Source organism: Opisthocomus hoazin, chromosome W (assembly GCF_030867145.1).
Source record: "Opisthocomus hoazin isolate bOpiHoa1 chromosome W, bOpiHoa1.hap1, whole genome shotgun sequence".
Taxonomy (NCBI): Eukaryota; Metazoa; Chordata; class Aves; order Opisthocomiformes; family Opisthocomidae; genus Opisthocomus; species Opisthocomus hoazin.
In genome coordinates, this window is record NC_134453.1 from 39336529 (window position 1) to 39356172 (window position 19644).

A 19644-nucleotide genomic window follows, 5' to 3' on the forward strand; every position below is an offset into this window, starting at 1 on the left:
GAACAGCAAACGAAGCAAACAATGACATCAACAATACTGATAAGAAGAATATACAAAACAAACAACGGAATGCACAGAACAACTCTCACCACCCGATGCCCAGTGTGCTCCTGAGTGGCGAATAACCTCCCCCCATCCAGCTCCCCCACTCAGAAACGAGCATGACCTCACATGGTATCGAATACCACGGGTTTTTTTGGCCAGTCTGGGTCAGCCGGCCTGGCTGTGTCCCCTCCTGGCTTCTGGTGAAAATTAACCCTGTCCTAGCTGAACCCAGGACATTATCCACCCCTTATTCTACACCATCTATGTCATGCCCAGGTCCCCCATATTCTAGTTGATCACCACCGCTTTTCCTGTCTTTAATACATACAAACAGATATCATTCCCTTAGTTTATGGATCATCCGTCTAAAGTGTCCATTGAGTTCATTTACACCATGGCTTTGGGCTCCATCTCTTGTAACAGTCTTTCAGGGCAGGAGAGATGATGTGTGTTGTTGGATAGTCACATGCTGCATCTGGAGCTTGCAGCTGGTGTATCTGGCATGGCCCGTGCCCACAGTCTATGGGATGAAGATGTCAATATTGGCGAAGTTATTGGGTGCCAGTTGTTGAAGCCAGGTCCAGTCCCACCACCGCTGCACTTGGTTTCATCAAAGACCATCCTTCACTAGTTTGGGTGATTCTGACTGTGATATCCTTGATATATAACAACCATAGTAGTGATAACAGACAGTGACAGGGTCCTTTAGCAGTCAACATCATACAACTTAATTTATTGGATCTTCTTGCCCAAAATCAAATCCCCCTGAGGTAAACATCGGACGTCCGCATCCTTCTGTATCACCCACCAAGTGCACCCAGGTCCTCAAGGAAAAGCAAACCCATGGACAGGTTTGCCTTTGCCTGAGGCAGGACTAACCCAGACTGTCTTCCCTAACATATCCTTCATGTGCACTATGGGGACTTTATCCCCTTCTACGGGGCGAGGAAGTTTTGCTTGGGCAGGGCCAGCCTGGTTGGTGGATCCTCTGGTGTTAACCAACCAGGTGGCTTTTTCAGAATGAGTATCACAGTTCTTGAAATTCCCACTCCCTCCATTGCTCTCAAGGTGGTTTTAGCAGTCCATTTGATTTTCCCGGAGGCTGGTGCCTGATAGGGCATGTGATACACCCACTCAATACCGTATTCTTTGGCCCAGGTGTCTATCAGATTGTTACGAAAGTGAGTCCCGTTGTCCGACTCAGTTCTTTCTGTGGTGCCATGTCACCACAGGACTTGCTTTTCAAGGCCCAGGATAGTATTCCAGGCAGTGGCACAGGGAACAGGATATGTTTCCAACCATCTGGTGGTTGCCTCCACCATTGTAGAGCACATAGCGCTTGCCTTGGCAGGTTTGTGGCAGTGTGATATAGTCAATCTGCCAGGCCTCCCCATATTTATATTTTAGCCATCGTCCCCCCTTTTGCAGAGGCTTTACCAGCTTGGCTTGATTGCAGCGCATGTTTCACATTCATGGATAACCTGTGCAATGGCGTCCATGGTCAAGTCCACCCCTCGGTCATGAGCCCATTTATAGGTTGCATTTCTTCCTTGGTGGCCCGAGGTGTCATGGGCTCACTGAGCTATAAACAGTCCTGTGGTGAATGATTGCACAGACCCCAATCTTGTGCTCGATCAGAATCATTTTATTGCTCAAGTGAATACCTTATATACTAATACAATAGTTACTAGAGCCAATCAGCTTTGGATTGGTGGCTTTGTGAATGCCAGTTCACGGTTGCTGTTTTCCAGGATCTTTTGCAGCTGGATGTGTGAAAACAGCTTATCTCATGAGAACAGAGAAGGGAGGCGCAGGATGGGCTGATCCTTCAGGGTCATGAGACAGTGCTGTTCTGTCTCAAATTATATGGTTTCCCACAGAGTTCACCCTTATGTTGCCAGTCCAGCTCCACCTGAGCCACTTCAATCTTGGCAGCCTGATCCACCTGGTGGTTCTATTGATGTTCCTCAGTGGTCCGACTCTTAGGGATGTGGACGTCCATGTGGCGCACTTTTACAACCAGATTCTCTAGCTGGGCAGCAATGTCTTGCCACAGTGAGGCAGCCCAGATGGGTTTGCCTCTGCGCTGCCAGTTGTTCTTCTTCCATTGCTGCAGCCACCCCCACAAGGCATTGGCCACCATCCAGGAGTCGGTGTCAAGATAGAGCACTGGCCACTTCTCTCAAATGGCAATGTCTAAAGCCAGCTGGATGGCTTTCACCTCTGCAAACTGGCTCGACTCAACTTCTCCTTCAGCAGTCTCTGAATTGTCATGTAGGACTCCATACAGCAGCCTTCCACCTCCGCTGCTTCCCCACAATGCGATAGGACCCATCTGTGAACAGCGCATACTGCTCCTCATTTTCTGTCAGTTTATTATATAGTGGGGCCTCTTCAGCACGTGTCACCTCCTCCTCTGGTGATACTCCGAAGTCTTTGCCTTCTGGCCAGTCCATGATCACTTCCAGAGTTCCTGGGCGACTGGGGTTCCCCATTCAGGCCCGCTGTGTGATTAGTGCGACCCACTTACTCCACGTAGCATCGGTGGCATGATGCGTAGAGGGGACCCTCTCTTTGAACATCCAGCCCAGGACCGGCAGACAGGGTGCTAGGAGGAGCTGTGCTTCAGTGCCGACCACTTCTGAAGCAGCTCAAACGCCTTCATATGCTGCCAGAATCTCTTTTTCAGTGGGAGTATAGCGAGCCTCGGATCCTTTGTACCCCCGGCTCCAAAACCCCAGGGGTCAACCTGGAGTCTCCCCTGGTGCTTTCTGCCAGAGACTCCAGGTTGGGCCATTGTCCCTGGCTGTGGTGTAGAGCACGTTTTTAACATCTTGCCCTGACCGGACTGGACCAAGGGCTGCGGCATGAACTATCTCCTATTTACTTTGTTCAAATGCCTGTCGTTGCTCAGGGTCCCATTCAAAATCATTCTTCTTCCGGGTCACATGATAGAGGGGGTTTACAATCTGGCTGTAATTTGGGATGTGCATCCTCCAAAACCTCACAACACCTGAGAAGGCTTGTGCTTTCTATTAGCCAGTCTGTGGAGACATAGTTGCTATTTTGGGGTCTGACGGTGCCCATCCTCCCATTTTATTCCCAAAAACTGGATCTCTTGTGCAGGTCCCTTGACTTTACTTCGCTTAATGGCGATACTGGCTTTCAGAAGGATCTGAACTATTTTCTCCCCTTTCTGAAAAACTCCCTCCGCTGTGTCGCCCCATATAATGATGTCATCGATGTACTGCAGATGTTCTGGAGCTTCACCCTTTTCCAGTGCAGTCTGGATTAGTCCATGGCAAATGGTGGGACTGTGTTTCCACCCCTGGGGCAGTCGATTCCAGGTGTACTGGATGCCCCTCCAGGTGAAAGCAAACTGTGGCCTGCACTCTGCTGCCAAAGGGATGGAGAAGAATGCATTAGCGATGCCAGTGGTGGCATACCACTTGGCTGCCTTTGACTCCAGCTGATACTGAAGTTCTAGCATGTCTAGCACAGCAGCGGTGGTGTGACTTCATTCAGGCCACGGTAGTCTATTGTTAGTCTCCACTCTCCAGTAGATTTTCTCACTGGCCATATGGGACTATTAAAGGGTGAGTGAGTCTTTCTGATCACTCTCCTTTGCTCTCCAGTCGACGGATCAGCTTATGGATTGGGATGAGGGAGTATCAGTTGGTGCGATATTGTCGCCAGTGCACTGTTGTGGTCGCGATTGGCACCTGTTGTTCTTCAACCCTCAGCAACTCCACAACCAAAGGATCCTCTGAGAGACCAGGCAAAGTAGACAGATGTTTCATTTCCTCTGTCTCCAAAGCACCTATAACAAAAGGACATCGGTACCCTTTTGGGTCTGCTCTCTTGAGCAGAAAAACGCTTACCCCTAATAGCTGAGACACTGGTCCGTACAGGTGGGGAGTAGGACATAATCTCTTTGATTTGCTGGACCTCCCGGGACAATTTCTCCACAGCTGAGACGAGGGAGGAAGAGAAACTTTCTTCATATTGCTGGAGTCATCCAGCCACTTCATCCAGCATTGGTGCCTCTTCACCTTTCCAGTCCATTACTGTCAATGAGTGGCATATGACAATGGTGCGCTCCGTATAAACTTCCTCCACATGGGTTGTGTGCACTGGACTTCATCTGGGTCTGTAGGTAACTGCACATTGTCCAGGTCATAATAAACCATCTCCCGCATGGCTAATTCCCTCAGGTACTGGATACCTCTCTCCATGTTGGTCCACTTCCCTGGATAACACACAAGATCCTCACTGAAGGGATACCTTTCCTTCACGCCTGACAGAAGTCACCTCCAGAGGCTGAGGGCTTGTTCCTTTTTTCCAATGGCCTTGTCAATGCCCCCTTCCCTGGCCAGGGATCCTGAGCATTGGAGCAGCCAGGTGACAATGTGCTCCGCTGGGTGGCAGCTGAAATATTTCCGCATAACTCACAGCTCATTCAGGGACAGGGATCGGGTGACTGTCTCTGGTTCTGCCTCCTCCTCCTGTTCTCATGGTGGCCCGGGTTCATCGTCATCCCTTACTGGGTGAACTGATTTCTTTGTGTATTTTTTTTTCTGTATTGGCACGACTGATACCAGCACGTGTTGGTTTTCTGGCTTAGCTGCAATGTCTGTCACCATGGTTTTAGTAGCTACCATACCTGTCACCAGGCTTTGAGTAGCCGCAGTGCCCATCGTAGGGGTTGGGGAAGCCATAGTGCCTATTGCAGGGGTTTGAGTAGCTGTGGTGCTTGTTGCAGGAGTTTGAGTAGCCACGGTGCCTGTTGTGGGGGCCGAGGTAGCTGCAATGCCTTGTCATGAGGGCTGAAGTAGCTGAAGTGCCTCGGTCTGTTTTCCTTCTCTTCCCCTTGAGGGTGCTGCATAATTTGAGCAGTGTTTTGTAGATACTGGCCAGGGCCCAGCACAGTGCGGTAAGTTGTGCCTCTTTGGAATGAACACAGCATTTTCCTTTCAAATATTCTGTCACTTTATTAGGGTCTTGTACTTGTTCAGAAGTGAAGTCCCAAACCTCAGGGTAGATCTCTGGGTGATATTCTTAAAACATTTTTTTGTAACCTTATACGAGACCTGAAACGCATTCAAGAGACATAGGAATAAGAGCATGCTGGCTTGAACACCCCAAGGATACTCAAAATTCTCAAAAGCTGTTGTGACTAGCCTGAAGGAGAAAGAGGGGGTGAAAGAGTGGGGGGAAGTATCCCTTCCGTCTTCCCCATAGATTGGTTGTGATTTCTAATAAATTCCAAGAGATGGCGCCCGAGGTACAGGCATGACAGCAATGCAGCATACAAATACCAGCCTAACCTCATGTCCAGTGATGTTATCATATAAATCGATATTACACAGTACAGAAAAATGATAATCTTGATCCTTTTCTCAGAGGATATAAACAGCACTATAGGGAATACATACAGCAAGTAAGGATTTACATAAAAAACCCATGTGACCAAACAAAGCAACATTGTGACCAGTGACTATTTAATTAATATAATAAATGCATATGACAAATTATAACAAATTTGTTTTCAAATTTTCTGGTCAGATCTGTCATTATCCCAACACTTCGTGCCCGACATTGGGCACCAAAAAGGACTGTCATGGTTTAGCCCCAGCTGGCAACAAAGAATTACCTGGCTGCTCGCTCACTCCTCCCCCCCACTGGGATAGGAAGGAGAATCAGAAAAAAAAGGCAAAATTCGTAGGCTAGGATAAAGACAGTTCAACAGAACAGCAAAGGAAGAGGAAAATAATAACAATAATACCAATAAAAAGAATATAGAAAGTGAGGTATACACAGCGCAGTTTTCTCACTGCCCAATGCCCAGCCTGCTCCCGAGCATCAGTTCCCCTCTGTTGTGGTTTTACCTCAATTTGCAGCAAAGAACCACACAGTTACCCTCTCACTCCTTCCCCCTACCCAGTGGGATGGGGAGGAGAATCAGAAGGAAAAAAAAAAGCAAAAACTCATGGATTGGGATGAGAACAGTTTCACAGAATGGCAAAGGGAGAAGAAAACAACAACCAATAATACTGAAAAAAAAGCATATACAACATGCAATGTTCTCACCACCCAATGCTCAGCTTGTTCCTGAGCAGCAAAAGCCTCTCCTCCAGCCAGCTCCCCACTTCAATACTGAGCATGACATCACATGGTATAGAATATCCCATTTGATTGGCTGTTTGGGTCAGTCCAACCAGCTTGTTGTGAAAATTAACTCTATCCCAGCTGAACCCAGGACATCCTGTCCCTAGCCAGCTCCCCCAACTATATAGTGAGTGTGATGTCAGTCACATGATATCAAATATCCCATTTGACTAGCTTTGGTCAGCTGTCCTGGCTGTGTCCCCTCCCAGATTCCTGTGAAAATTAACTCTATCCCAGCCAAAACCAGGACAATCTGTCAGTACCAGAGGAGTCTGCAGATCTAGATATGGAAGAAGAGTAATGCGAATAAAATCTTGTGGATGATCACTACAACTAATATGGGAGAGAGTAGAAATTGCTGGATGATGATTCTGAATGTTTGAAGATGTGGGTGTGCTTTTTATTTTCCATTCAGTGGGACTAGGATTCAACCACTGGGCTCAAAACTCCTAATAAATTAAATACCAGCTCCACAACCAAAAATCCCAAGACACAAACAAGGATGTCTGGTTTTTTGGCATCTGCTGACCCCTTTGTGTTTGGCAGCAGTGCAGCGGTGATGTCCAGATATGGTTCTCGACTCTTGCCTCCAGTTGAATGTTGGTATCTTTTTTTGGGAGGAAAGCCTCCCGAAGGGATAACATGAGGGCATTTTCCTGCTCCCCCTCCCACTTCTGAGTGACATGGTTTCATTTCAAGAACAGAGCTGTGTGTGATGACCTGTTTGTTATTTTAAGGCCGATATTTGGATACGCTTTAGAAGTATAGCGATCTCTGATTGCCTCTTGTACTAAGATAAGTGTAACTCTGGGAATGTAATCAGCTACTGTTCAAAGGCAGCATAAAGGCTTGAGGAAAGCCCTAGGGAATATTTTACTGTGATCCCAGCTTGCAGAGGGCAGTGGAAGCAGAGGATTGAGAGGAGTGAGGAAACTCATGGGTGACTGGCAAGTCCTTTTACTAGGACTCTTGGCTGCTTGGCAGTGACCAGGAAGTTTTTCCACAGATTCCTATTTACAGTGGCATAGGTCACCTGAAGGCTGCTGGTTTCAGCATCATTTCAAGACAAGATGTGACATACCTGTAGGTGGATCGTTTTTCTGAACCGCTGGTGTAAAGCTGGCTACAGAACCCAGGGAACCACTGGTTCTGCAAAACCTGAGGAAGCACCGGTTCTACAAAACCTAGGCTTTAAAAGGATGGATTGTGTCACCATGTTGCGGAGTGGGCTGTCCCAAGCTGTAATCCTGGTTACCTCCTCTCGAGGCTGAGGCTGAGTCAGCTGCAGTCAGGAGAAGCCCAGAAGGTTGCAGGAGCTCCTTGCACTGCGGGTTGGAAGGCAGTTCCTTTGTTGCCCCTCGCATCCAGGTGTCTGTGGCATATGGAGCTGTGCCTGGCTTCCTTTCTGAAGGCATGCAGTGCTGCCTCCCCAAACTGAAGGCAGGGCAGCAAGCCCACTGATCTGCACATCTGTGAAACTGCTTAAATATGTATGAACATTTTGCTGGGTAACTGCCAGCAAACTTGGTAATTTTGACCAGAGGAAGATGACAGGGGGTGTGGTGGTAGAAGTGGGTGGGATCGCTGAGTGTTACTGAGACCTTTGCTTGCAAAGCACTTGACAAACACCCACAATTGGTTGGGGCAGAACAGATACTGTAAGTACTGCCAGGAAGAGGGAGATTAATTGCTCCCTTGGGATGAACTCAGGAGGTTTCTAGCAGGCTCTGTTTGACAGATTCTCGTTAGAGCTGTCGCATGTTGATGTGGATCTGTGCGAGATCTTGGCTTGTTGTGGGGATGGAAATGAAAACTTTTTTTCACTGCTGATGTGTTGTTTCTTTTTTTTCTTGTAGATATGTGATATCAAACAGTGGGCAGTCCTTGTGGCCTCCCCCGCCAGCCTGCAGCATTATGTGCCAGTACGAATGTTAAGAAAGAAAAACGTACTTCAGAGATCAGCATCCCAGAAAGAAAAAAGGAGGAACTAAACAGAAAGAACAAATTACTGTACTGCTTGCAAAACTTGGGGCCATTCACTTTTTCTCCTGAGAAATTTCTCCTTGGGTTCTTTTTTCTTTCTTAATTGAATTTTTCCCCCTTCGTGCTTGGATTTTAAGACTGTCAGCTGCACTGATCATGAGCACTGGACATCAATATGTGTCATGTCATTGTAACATGTCGGTCAATGCTATGGACTCTCTTGAGTATTGTGGCTTTCACAGAGCTTATTGCTTTCGTGAGTACAGACTGGCTGATTGGTAAAGCGAAGCCATTGAGCTCCAAGGAGATGGACAACAGAACGGGGGGGTCACAGGAGCCTTACCATCCAATGCTGGGCATCTATGGGCGCTGTACAAGAATCTCCCACATGCAGCTTTCAAGACGAGACACACTTTGTGGTCCTTATGCAGAAAACTTCAGTGAGATTGCCAGTGGGTTCTGGCAGGCAACCGCTATTTTCCCAGCCTTGGGAATCATGATTCTCTGCACCATGGCATTTGTGTCTGTCATTACTACGTGTGTGCAGAGTATTATGAAGAAAAGCATTTTTAATGCCTGTGGGCTGCTACAAGGGATTGCAGGTACGTGTACTTTGAGAGCAACTAAGGATTTTAAATTTTGTGCCATTCAGCTGAAGAAACATAGTGATTCTGTCCAGTCTACAGACTGTGTTAGGCAGACCCAAAGTGGTTCTATATGTTGGTGTTTATTCAAATACAGCTGAAATTTATATCTACACAGCATGTAATACATTGACATTGGCAGCAGGAATGCAGCCTGGTGTGTGCTAAAATGAACTGACCAGTGTTGCTTTTGTTTGTTGTTTATTTTTTTCCCCTCTGTTTGAATTTCTTTCAGTAACAAAAACTTCTCTCCTTTGTTACCAGCGGAGAGCAAAGTTAATGCTCTTGTTAAGGCAGTCTATCTCCCGCTCGCTACTTTAGTAATTTTTCCATGGACTGAAAGCAGTTCACTCAGTGTCTCAGACATTTCATGACTGTGGTGAGAGCAAATACCACCCCAGGTATAAGAACAGCCTGCAGAGTTGCACACTCGCAGTTTCATGCTAAGCAGCCTTCTTCAAGGCTGTGAGCTTGACATGCCATACCTTACAATAAACCCTGCCTTTAGCCAGCTTATTGTTCAGCTGCAGTTTCACAGCCTGGTGAGTCTCAGCTGTGGTTGGCCTGAAAAGGTGAATTGGTTCTAGAGATTTAGTGTTTCTGCTTAAACCTGTGGATTTTATGCAGATTAAATGACTTTTACGTAAACCAACACTGGACAGCCCTAGTCAGAGCAGTATTTGGCTTGCTTTACTCACCAGTGAGCCATGGGGAAAACCTGTCCCATACGTGAGTTTTTGTCTTTTGTGCTATGTGATTGTGGTCATCTGGAGGAGGAGAGTGTTCTTCTGCCTTACCTCTGGCAGCCCTCAGAGACCTGTGAGGAGGGAAGGAATGAACAGGGCCACCTCCTCTTTCCCTCTTGGTGATGCTCTTCAGCAGATGTTTTCAATTCATAAAATGATTTCATTACAATAAAAATTAGGAGCTTTAACTTGTTTGCTCAAAATGAGAATATGGCTTCCCCCATCCTCACCTCTACTGAGGTAACCAAACACGTCTGCGGTGGCCGTACCTAGACAGGAGGTGTAACAGTAGGTGTTCAAACCTTTATGAAGCTGATTGGTTTCATTTGCTTAGTTGATGCCTAAATTAATCTTATCCTAAATACATGTGGGGAAGCAGGCAAAAACTGAACTTGGTGCCCACTGCAGCCCTCTGGAGTCAGCGATACGGGCCAGGGACTGGCTGACGCCGGCTCCTAAAGCACTAGCACAGTGACTCTCACCATCCTCCGTTTCATGCAATTTCAGTATAAAAGCATGCTGCTCATTTTGCATCACCCACAATGAAAGATTCATGCTTCTGGGGCAGAAGTAGATCCCTAAGTTGGCTCAAGATGCTTCTGTTCAGATGAGGCATGCAATTAGCAGATTAATTATCTTATTTATCTGCTTTATCCTTTAGATAAAAATTATCTGATTTATCCTTTAGATAAAAGTTACAGCTTTTGCTGTAGTCATTCCTGTTGTACAGGATTTACCAGCACCAGTGCAACAAGTAAGCAGCTCTGCAGTACAGATTAGAGCCAGGAGAAGGTTTTATCTCCTTGCTTTCTTACCCCATACTTCAGAAATAATTCATGAAACCTGATTTTCAAGAGATGATACTACTTCTTTTCTGTTGGAACTGTATTTGTATGGGAAAGATTGGTTAGCAGCATAAGCAGATATTTGGCACATCAGACTTGAGTTGATTGAAAAGATAACTTTACTTACCACTCTGATACCATCTCAAAATATCTAGTTGAACATCAAGATTAGCAGGAAGTAGATTCTTTTTTCCTAGAAAACTATTCTGGAGACCATGTATTTGTGAAAAAATATGTGCAAAGGCAGTTTTATATTTTATTATCATAGAATCATAGAATCATAGAAAGTTTTGGGTTGGAAGGGACCCCTAGAGGTCATCTAGTCCAACCCCCCCCCCCCGGAGCGAGCAGGGACACCACTAACTAGATCAGGTTGCTCAGAGCCCTGTCCAACCTGGTCTTGAATGTTTCCAGGGATGGGGCCTCCACTACCTCTCTGGGCAACCCGTTCCAGTGTTTCACCACCCTCATTGTAAAGAATTTCTTCCTTATATCCAGCCTAAAGCTACCCTGTTTTAGTTTAAAACCATTACCCCTCGTCCTGTCACTGCTGTCTCTACTAAAAAGATTGTCCCCATCTTTCCTATAGGCTCCCTTTAAGTACTGAAAGGCTGCAATAAGGTCTCCCCGCAGCCTTCTCTTCTCCAGGCTGAACAAGCCCAACTCTCTCAGCCTGTCCTCATAGGAGAGGTGCTCCAGCCCTTGGATCATTTTTGTAGCCCTCCTTTGGACCCGCTCCAACAGGTCCATGTCCTTCTTGTGCTGAGGGCTCCAGAGCTGGATGCAGTACTCCAGGTGAGGTCTCACCAGAGCAGAGTAGAGGGGCAGAATCACCTCTCTCGACCTGCTGGCCATTGTTCTCTTGATGCAGCCCAGGACACGGTTGGCGCTCTGGGCTGCCAGCACACATTGGTGGCTCATGCCCAGCCTTTCGTCTATCAGTACCCCCAAGTCCCTCTCAGCAGGACTGCTCTCGATCCTTTCATCTCCCAGCCTGTAATAGAACAGTTTGACTTGGAAGGGACCTTTAAAGGTCATCTAATCCAACCCCTATCAAACCAGATATACCTGTAAAGGTGTGGAGTCCTGGCTGGACGAGAGGGGACATAGCTTGGTGCGTTGAGCAAACCAGGTTCCGATCCGGAGGTGAGCCTTGGGAGCGGCGGACACGGAACCCTGCTGGGAAGGGAGAGCGACGAGCTCGGGACACTGGAGCAGGGGGAACGTCACCGTTTCCTGCCACACTGTCACTTCCTTCCTGCCACGCTGTTGTTTCCTGCCACAGCACTGTTTTCACATCGAGATGCAGCTCTGCACCAATCACAACGAGTTGCAGTAGTTTTGCCTATATATGGATTGGGGGTCTGACTAATCAGATGCTGTAATAGTTTTGCTATATAAACCTTGTTTTTGCTGACTAATAAAGGTGAACGATCATACTCATATTGGGGTCACATCGTTACAATGGATCCGTAACCCACGCCAACATTTGGTAGCAGAGGATGGACGGTTTCCCCCTGCAGGAGTGCCTCGGTCTGCGGTGAGCAGCTAGAGAGGGGGTGTGGGAGTAACGGCTGGGAGGGTCCTGCCTGGGTGCGAACGCACAGGGCAGACACGGACGGCCGACTCCCAGAAATTTTCGAGCCACACTGGGGCTGCCTGGCGCAGCTAAATTTTAACGTGGAGGCCGTGGTCGCAGGCATGGAGGTGGATGCTGCGGCAACGTTGCTCGTCGGTATTCTCTCTAAGAGAGGAATAGACGCAACGGCAAACCAACTCATGAAGTTGATTAAACTGGGGCAACGATGGGGTCACTTTGCGGATACCCCACTACTGTTTTCTGTCTCGGAATGGCAAGAGTTAGGAGAGACAATGTGGGAAAGGACAATAACCAGGGAGGAAAAGGAGGAAAAGGAGATAAAAGCCGTCTGCGAGCTCTGCTGAACAGTATTACAGACCTTAAAAGCCATGAAAGCTGAACGAGAGGTGGCGTGTGCTGCAGCTCAGATGCTAGCTCCGGAGCCCGGGAAAGATCACGCGCCTAAGCCTGGGACATTATCACAGGTTTTCGGGCTACCTGCCGTTAGAGGGATGACTGGGATCACTTGTAACACAATTGCCGAAATTCGAGCGAGTGCGGAGTGCAGTTCCGGTCTCGGCACAGAGGGGGGTGGCCCACCAAAAGTTGCCGCTAGAGAGATCAACTCGAAATGCGAGCCGGACGCGGTAGTATGACCACCCCCGGGGAGAGGGGAGGAGTCGGGCGCGGAAGTACGACTGCCTTCCGGAAGAGGGGAGGAGCGGCTGCCTTCCGGAAGAGGGGCAGGAGTTGAAGACATGGTGTCCAGGGTCGAGAGGGCTGGAGAACAAAAGCAACAGGCGACGGTCACTGCTGCCGTGCAAGGCGCGGTCAGAGAAGTTGTCCAGCCGCTTGCAGCTGCAGTGCAACAAAACAGTACTCTGCAGGTGCAATCGTCAGTCCGCCGTATTTGCTATCGGTGTGGGGAAAAGGGGCACGTCAGACGTTGCTGCCGTGGCGCCGTCTGGTGTGAGAAATGTCAAAAGGATACCCATGCCACAAAAGTATGTTCGGGAAACGAGAGGAGGAGCGCGGACAGAGACCACGTGTGGAAACAAATGAATCCTCTGAGCAAAGCAAGTTTTTCACAACAGCCTCAAGCCGCAACCAGAGGCAGCTTGGGAATCGACTTGGAAACCACAATAGACGTTGTCCTTAACGACACGACCGTACATGAGATCCCTAGCAATGCGGTCGGGCCAAGGATTAATTCAAACGGCAGAATGAAAGGACTTTTAGTGGGACGTTCTTCTGCCGGCGTTAAGGGACTGCTAATTGTTCCTAAGGTTATCGATGCAAACTATGTGGACCAGATTCATATTATGGTCCATACTCTTTGTCCTCCTTTGTTTGTTCCAAAAGGCAGTAAGATAGCACAGGTTCTGGTGACAGGCAGCTCAATTGACCATTCTTTAGCAAAGACTTCCCGTGAAAACCGAAGTCTTGATTCCACAGACCCTGCAGTTTGTTTTACTACGAAGTAGGACCATCGGCCTAATATGCGCGTTGTGTTGAGTCAGAAAAATGCATCAGTACAAATCTATGCCATGCTAGACACCAGAGCTGACATCACAATCATAAGTACGGGTGTTTGGCCGGAGGAGTGGCCACTAAGTGTTCCCACAACGGCTATCGCAGGTGTGGGGGGACACTCCGCTCCCATGATGAGCCAATACCCTGTGCAAATAACCTTTCCTGAAGGGCAGGAGGTCAGTTTAGAGGTCTATGTCATGCAGCTGCCCGAAACTCTTTCAGCCCTAATTGGGCGCGACGTTTTGAGTCAAATTGGAGTTGTACTAACTACTACCCCTTTTTAGTTATGGGCACTGGCGAGCAGTCGCCCAACCCACCGCTAACCTGGCTTTCTAATGAACCCGTGTGGGTTGACCAGTGGCCCATGGCAGAAGAGCAACTGCAAATAACAAGGCAATTGGTAGCAGAACAACTCGCTGCAGGCCACATCAAGCCTTCAGTCAGCCCATGGAATACCCCCATTTTCATCATTCCAAAAAAGAGCGGCAAATGGCGCCTCTTACACGACCTACGTAAGATTAATGAGCAGATGCAACCCATGGGAGCCGTACAACCTGGAATGCCATCACCTGCTATGCTACCGTTGGGTTGGCACGTAATCATTGTTGACTTAAAAGACTGTTTTTTCACTATACCTTTACATCCGCGAGACACTCAACGGTTTGCCTTTTCGATACCGGTAACCAACAAAGCAGCACCTTCAGAGCGATATGAGTGGGTTCTCTTGCCACAAGGCATGAGAAACTCACCCACGCTGTGTCAACTTTATGTGGCTTGGGCCTTAGCTCCACTCAGGGAGCAATGGCCGAATACAATCATTTATCATTATATGGATGACATCCTCTGCTGTCAACAGGAAGCGTTCAATGATGATTCCTTGACACAGCTGAGTACTGTTTTAGCCAGCAAGGGCCTTGTTATTGCCCCGGAAAAGGTTCAGCGATCTGCACCATGGAAGTATTTGGGGAGGCGCATCTCTGATGCTAAGATCCAACCACAAAAGGTGGAGTTAGCAACAAATTTGCGCACATTGACTGATGTACAGACTTTACTTGGGGATATCCAGTGGGTGCGCAACTGTGCTGGTATTTCCAATGCTGACATTGCACCATTGACATTACTACTACGTGGCTCACATCCCAGCACAGCAGTCACCCTATCACAGACGCAGCAAGCAGCTTTGCAACACATCGTACAGAAGCTTCAAACAACCTGGACTGCTAGGCGATTGCTAACCCTACCTGTTTCCTTGCTTATTTGTAACCCTGCCGAGTCACCATATGCCCTTGTTTGTCAGTGGCAAAACAAGAAGGGGGAGACTCATTCCTGTACAGCATCGTTGAATAGTCCTGATTTTGCCACTGACAAGCCTATTAGGGGCGATGATCCATTTTACATACTAGAATGGGTGTTTTTAAGTGTGCAGCCAAATACTAGTACACAGACACGATCAGAAGCTGTGGGAGAGCTAATCAGAAAAGGTAGGACGAGGATAGTGGAAATATCAGGGGAAGAGCCGCAGGACATCAGTATACCGGTCAAAGCAGCAGATTTGGAATGGTGGTTGAGGCATGCTCTACCCATACAGGAAGCTCTGTTAGGCTATGGTGGGAGGATACATTCCCGACAGCCGCAAGGGAGATTGTGGTAGTTCTTGAAGCGTAATCTATGGCTTGAGAAGTCCAGAGTTCAGGAGAAGCCACTGGCCGAAGGAATCACAGTGTATACAGATGCAGGCAGGAGGCTGCGTAAGGCAGTTTGTGTTTGGCAAGAAGGGGGCCAGTGGTGTCATCATATGATACAAGGACAGGATGGAGATTCGCTACAAATTTTAGAGCTGACTGCCATAGTCTGGGCTTTAACTAATTGGTTAAATGAGCCTTTAAATGTTGTAACTGACTCCCTTTATGTAGCCGGGATAGTGCCTCGAATACCGGATGCCTTGCTTAGGGAGGCAGTCAATCCTAGATTAGGCAAGCTGTTTATCCAGTTGCGGACCGTACTGTCTCAACGGCCCGTACCTTGTTGCGTCATTCATGTACGTAGCCACCAATGGGATCTGGGACTAGGGCACGGCAATCAGATTGCTGACAACTTAGTCAGTCCCGCATGCCCTATGCCTCCAGTAGACAAGTTTCAGCAGGCCAGACAGAGTCATGAGAATTTTCACCAAAATGCAAGAGGTCTGCGAAGGCAATTTGGACTGACAGAGAATGAGGCTCGTTATATTGTACAGGCCTGTCCTAAGTGTGGAAACCAAGGACCAGGTATAGGCCAAGGGGTCAATCCAAAAGGGCTGCAGGCACTTGCGCTGTGGCAGATGGACGTCACGCACTTCTCCGAATTTGGGCGGCTGAAGTACGTGCATGTCACAATAGACACCTTTTCAAAAATGATATGGGCCACTGCTTTACCTGGGGAGAAAGCGCAACATGTTTGTAAACATCTGCTTTCGTGTTTTGCAGTACTGGGGGTCCCTGAAGAAATTAAGACCAATAACGGACCTGCCTATGTCAGTCAAAAGCTGAGATCATTCTTGTTGACGTGGGGAATTAAGCACACCACGGGAATTGCGCATTCTCCGACAGGGCAAGGCCTCATAGAGCGCACTCATCGCGTGCTGAAAGACTACTTAGATAAACAGCGAGGAGTTGAAACAGAAGCGCAATCAAGGTTGCATCGAGTTCTTTTTACTTTAAACTATTTGTGCCTTATGGGTGATCAGGAGGCACCGCCTGTTGTGGTGCATCACCAGAACTTAAAATTCAATAGTGCAACGACTTTACCGCGGTTTAAAGTGATCTATAGAGACCCGACTACTGGAGAGTGGGCTGGACCCGTACCAGTGATATTTAACGGTCGAGGTTATATGTGTGTTTCCACAGATCGCGGTCCAGTCTGGGTGCCTAGCCGAGCCGTGAAGCCTGCTTTGAATCAGCAAGACAAGTTAGCCGAAGAGCAACAAGCAGACTCTCACGAGCAGAGCAATCAAGTAGAAATAACCTGAATAGAGGGAAGAGTATATGAGTGGTTACCAGGAGGTACTTGTCACCGATACCACCTGTGATGTTTTGTAAGATCTGTAAGCCTCGGGTTTTATGTCATTGTTACACTTGCTAACCATAGCGGCGGCGGCGAATACCGTTTGCGAAGCATCGGTGTGATCAGTGCCTTTAATAGGGCACAGCGTAGCTCGCGCTTTAATTGTTACAAAGCTCAAGACAGAAGGAAGCGATGCTTATCTCTGTAGCCGCTTGAAGTGGGTAAGGTTAGCAAACCAGAGAGCTAAAACCATATGGGTAAGTAGTTCTTTTAATATAGCCAAAGTAAGTTAGTGCCCGCTGTTTGGACCGTCCCCAAAGCGGAGGGGGAAAGATGAGAGTGCGATGCTTACATCAGTTTTGAAGGGAATGGCAGGAAAACGAGTGGTTACCCTGTTAGCCGCACTCTTTACATGTTGTCAGATTATAGTAGGCGAAGAAAACCTTTACCGCATTGAGCCCCGACAAAATCTATGGGTTACCTGGGCGAACAAACGGGCCAATCAGCATTTTGTTTGTCTCTTGCTTCCGCAACAGAACCTTTTTGCACCTGTCTAATAGGAGTACCTAGTTACAGTGTTACTCATTTTGCTAATTATAGTGCAGGCAGATGTACAAAGGAGATTCAAGTGAGTAATTGCAGTGCCAAACTCATACAAGGTCTGAATCGCACATTGCCCTGGGATCCTCAAGAGTTGAACTTGCTAGGGTCGATGAGGATTGGTAACACGACCAAAAACTGGACTCAAACTTGTTTTCTATTTGCAGGGCCTGCTATTGCTAGGCCTAACCATCGCCATTTCTTCAACCGGTCAGGGTGGACCAATGTCACTCCAATTGCTTCTTATTATGACTATCAGGGCCACTCTAGAGCTGTCACCTTCTGTGGCACCAATGATACGAACAAAAGAAGCCCCCAAAGTCTGGGCGCCTACAGGATGGAAGGTGATTCTCCCTTGTGGAATAATGCTACGCCTAAAGCCTTGCCTCCTGACGTGTTTTTAATCTGTGGCGACAGGGCATGGCAAGGAATCCCTCGTAACGTCTATGGCGGCCCGTGTTACTTAGGTCAGCTGACATTGCTAGCTCCAGATCGACAGTGGTGGAAGAAGGTAACAACTCGTCCCAAACGAGGTGTTACGGGTCTTCCTCCTGACTGCGATGATCGAATCACTCTCCCAAGTACCACCGAGCGAGTATTTATGGCATTACTGGTGCCCGGTGCTGCCACCGGCGCAGCGTTAAACCAGCTAGGGAAATTGACATGCTGGGCAGAGAAGCAAGCCAGTGTTACCACAAAAGTCTTGCAATCCCTGCTAGAAGATCAGAGTAGTCTACGACATGCGGTATTGCAAAATAGAGCCGCAATTGATTTTTTACTGCTGGCCCAGGGACATGGTTGTGAGGATTTTGAAGGCATGTGCTGTATGAACTTGTCCGATCATAGTAAGTCCATACACAAGCAATTACAATGGCTCGAACAGCACGCCAATCAAATACAACAAAGCCAGGGATTTTTTGATGGATTTCTCACCTCGCTCTTTGGTAATCTGCCCGCTTGGTTTAACAGTTTAATTATAGAAATTTTGCGTATAAGTATCGTGTTACTTGCTGTTGGAATTATAATATGTATTTGCTTTAGCTGTCTTAAAAAGGCTCTCTCCAACATGACGAAGCATGCCTGGCTTGCTCAAAAACAAGAAGGGGGGATTGTGGAGTCCTGGCTGGACGAGAGGGGACATAGCTTGGTGCGTTGAGCAACCCAGGTTCCGATCCGGAGGTGAGCCTTGGGAGCGGCGGACACGGAACCCTGCTGGGAAGGGAGAGCGACAAGCTCGGGACACTGGAGCAGGGGGAACGTCACCATTTCCTGCCACACTGTCACTTCCTTCCTGCCACGCTGTTGTTTCCTGCCACAGCACTGTTTTCACATCGAGATGCAGCTCTGCACCAATCACAACGAGTTGCAGTAGCTTTGCCTATATATGGATTGGGGGTCTGACTAATCAGATGCTGTAATAGTTTTGCTATATAAACCTTGTTTTTGCTGACTAATAAAGGTGAACGATCATACTCATATTGGGGTGACATCGTTACAACGTTTCCGTAACCCACGCCAACATTAAGGGACTTGTGGCTTGAAGAATTGAACAATATGATAGACAAAGCATTTCTTACATGTTAAGGGATAAATCTGTCTTTTTTGGAGCTGTACTGAGGATAGAAGCACTTCCCTTCTTATAATTGAGATAAATAATGACACAGCATGAAACTGGGCAATTGAAAGGTCACATTACTGAAACCGTTACTATGAGAAGTATGCCTGCCAGTATTTGCAGCCAGGTGTCTTGTGGTTAGCAACTCATTTTCTCAAGATTAATTTTATGGGGTCCAATGCTACTTTTGTGCCAGCAGCATTAAAGCATCTGCTTACTTAGTTGAAAGTATTTTCCTTATGACTTACCACAGCTGTTAATTTAAACTTTCTCAGTTCTTGACTTTTGGAAAACACTTAAGCAATTTGTTCAAGAAGGACAGTTGCTGGTATGGCTAATCCATAGAAGGATTATGATAGCTAGACTAATGCCCTGATGGGAGAACAAGATACAACCCAGCCTTAATCATAGAATCATAGAATAGTTTGGTTTGGAAGGGACCTTTAAAGGTCACCTAGTCTACCCACCTGCAATGAGCAGGGACATCTTCAACTAGATCAGGTTGCTCAGAGCCCTGTCCAACCTGACCTTGAATGTTTCCAGGGAGGGGGTATCTGCAACCTCTCTGGGCAACATGTTCCAGGGCCTCACACCCTCGTAGTGAAGAATTTCTTCCCTATATCTAATCTAAATCTACCCTCTTTTAGTTTAAAGACTTTACCCCTTGTCCTATCACCACAGGACCCTGTAAAAAGTCCCTCTCCATCTTTCTTGTAGGCCTCCTTCAGGTACTGGAAGGCCACAATAAGGTCTCCCTGCAGGCTTCTCTTCTCCAGACTGAACAGCCCCAACTCTCTCTGCCTGTCCTCATAGGAGAGGTATTCCAGCCCTCAGATCATTTTTG

General features: G+C 47.6%; 1 protein-coding gene across 2 annotated transcripts in view; it reads left to right on the forward strand.

Moving 5' to 3' along the window:
* LOC142365626 (LHFPL tetraspan subfamily member 2 protein-like) overlaps positions 1 to 19644 on the forward strand; it is an 87090-nt gene that overhangs the window by 10987 nt on the left and 56459 nt on the right. Inside the window, exons 1-2 of one of the 2 annotated variants that reach the window (XM_075446604.1) lie at positions 8710 to 8798; positions 16429 to 18574. In XM_075446604.1, coding sequence (XP_075302719.1) covers positions 17058 to 18341 — 1284 coding nt within the window. In that variant the 5' untranslated portion in view covers positions 8710 to 8798; positions 16429 to 17057 and the 3' untranslated portion in view covers positions 18342 to 18574. Of the gene's footprint in view, positions 1 to 8069; positions 8799 to 16428; positions 18575 to 19644 lie in introns of those variants that run through there. The other variant, XM_075446605.1, reaches the window with a different exon arrangement.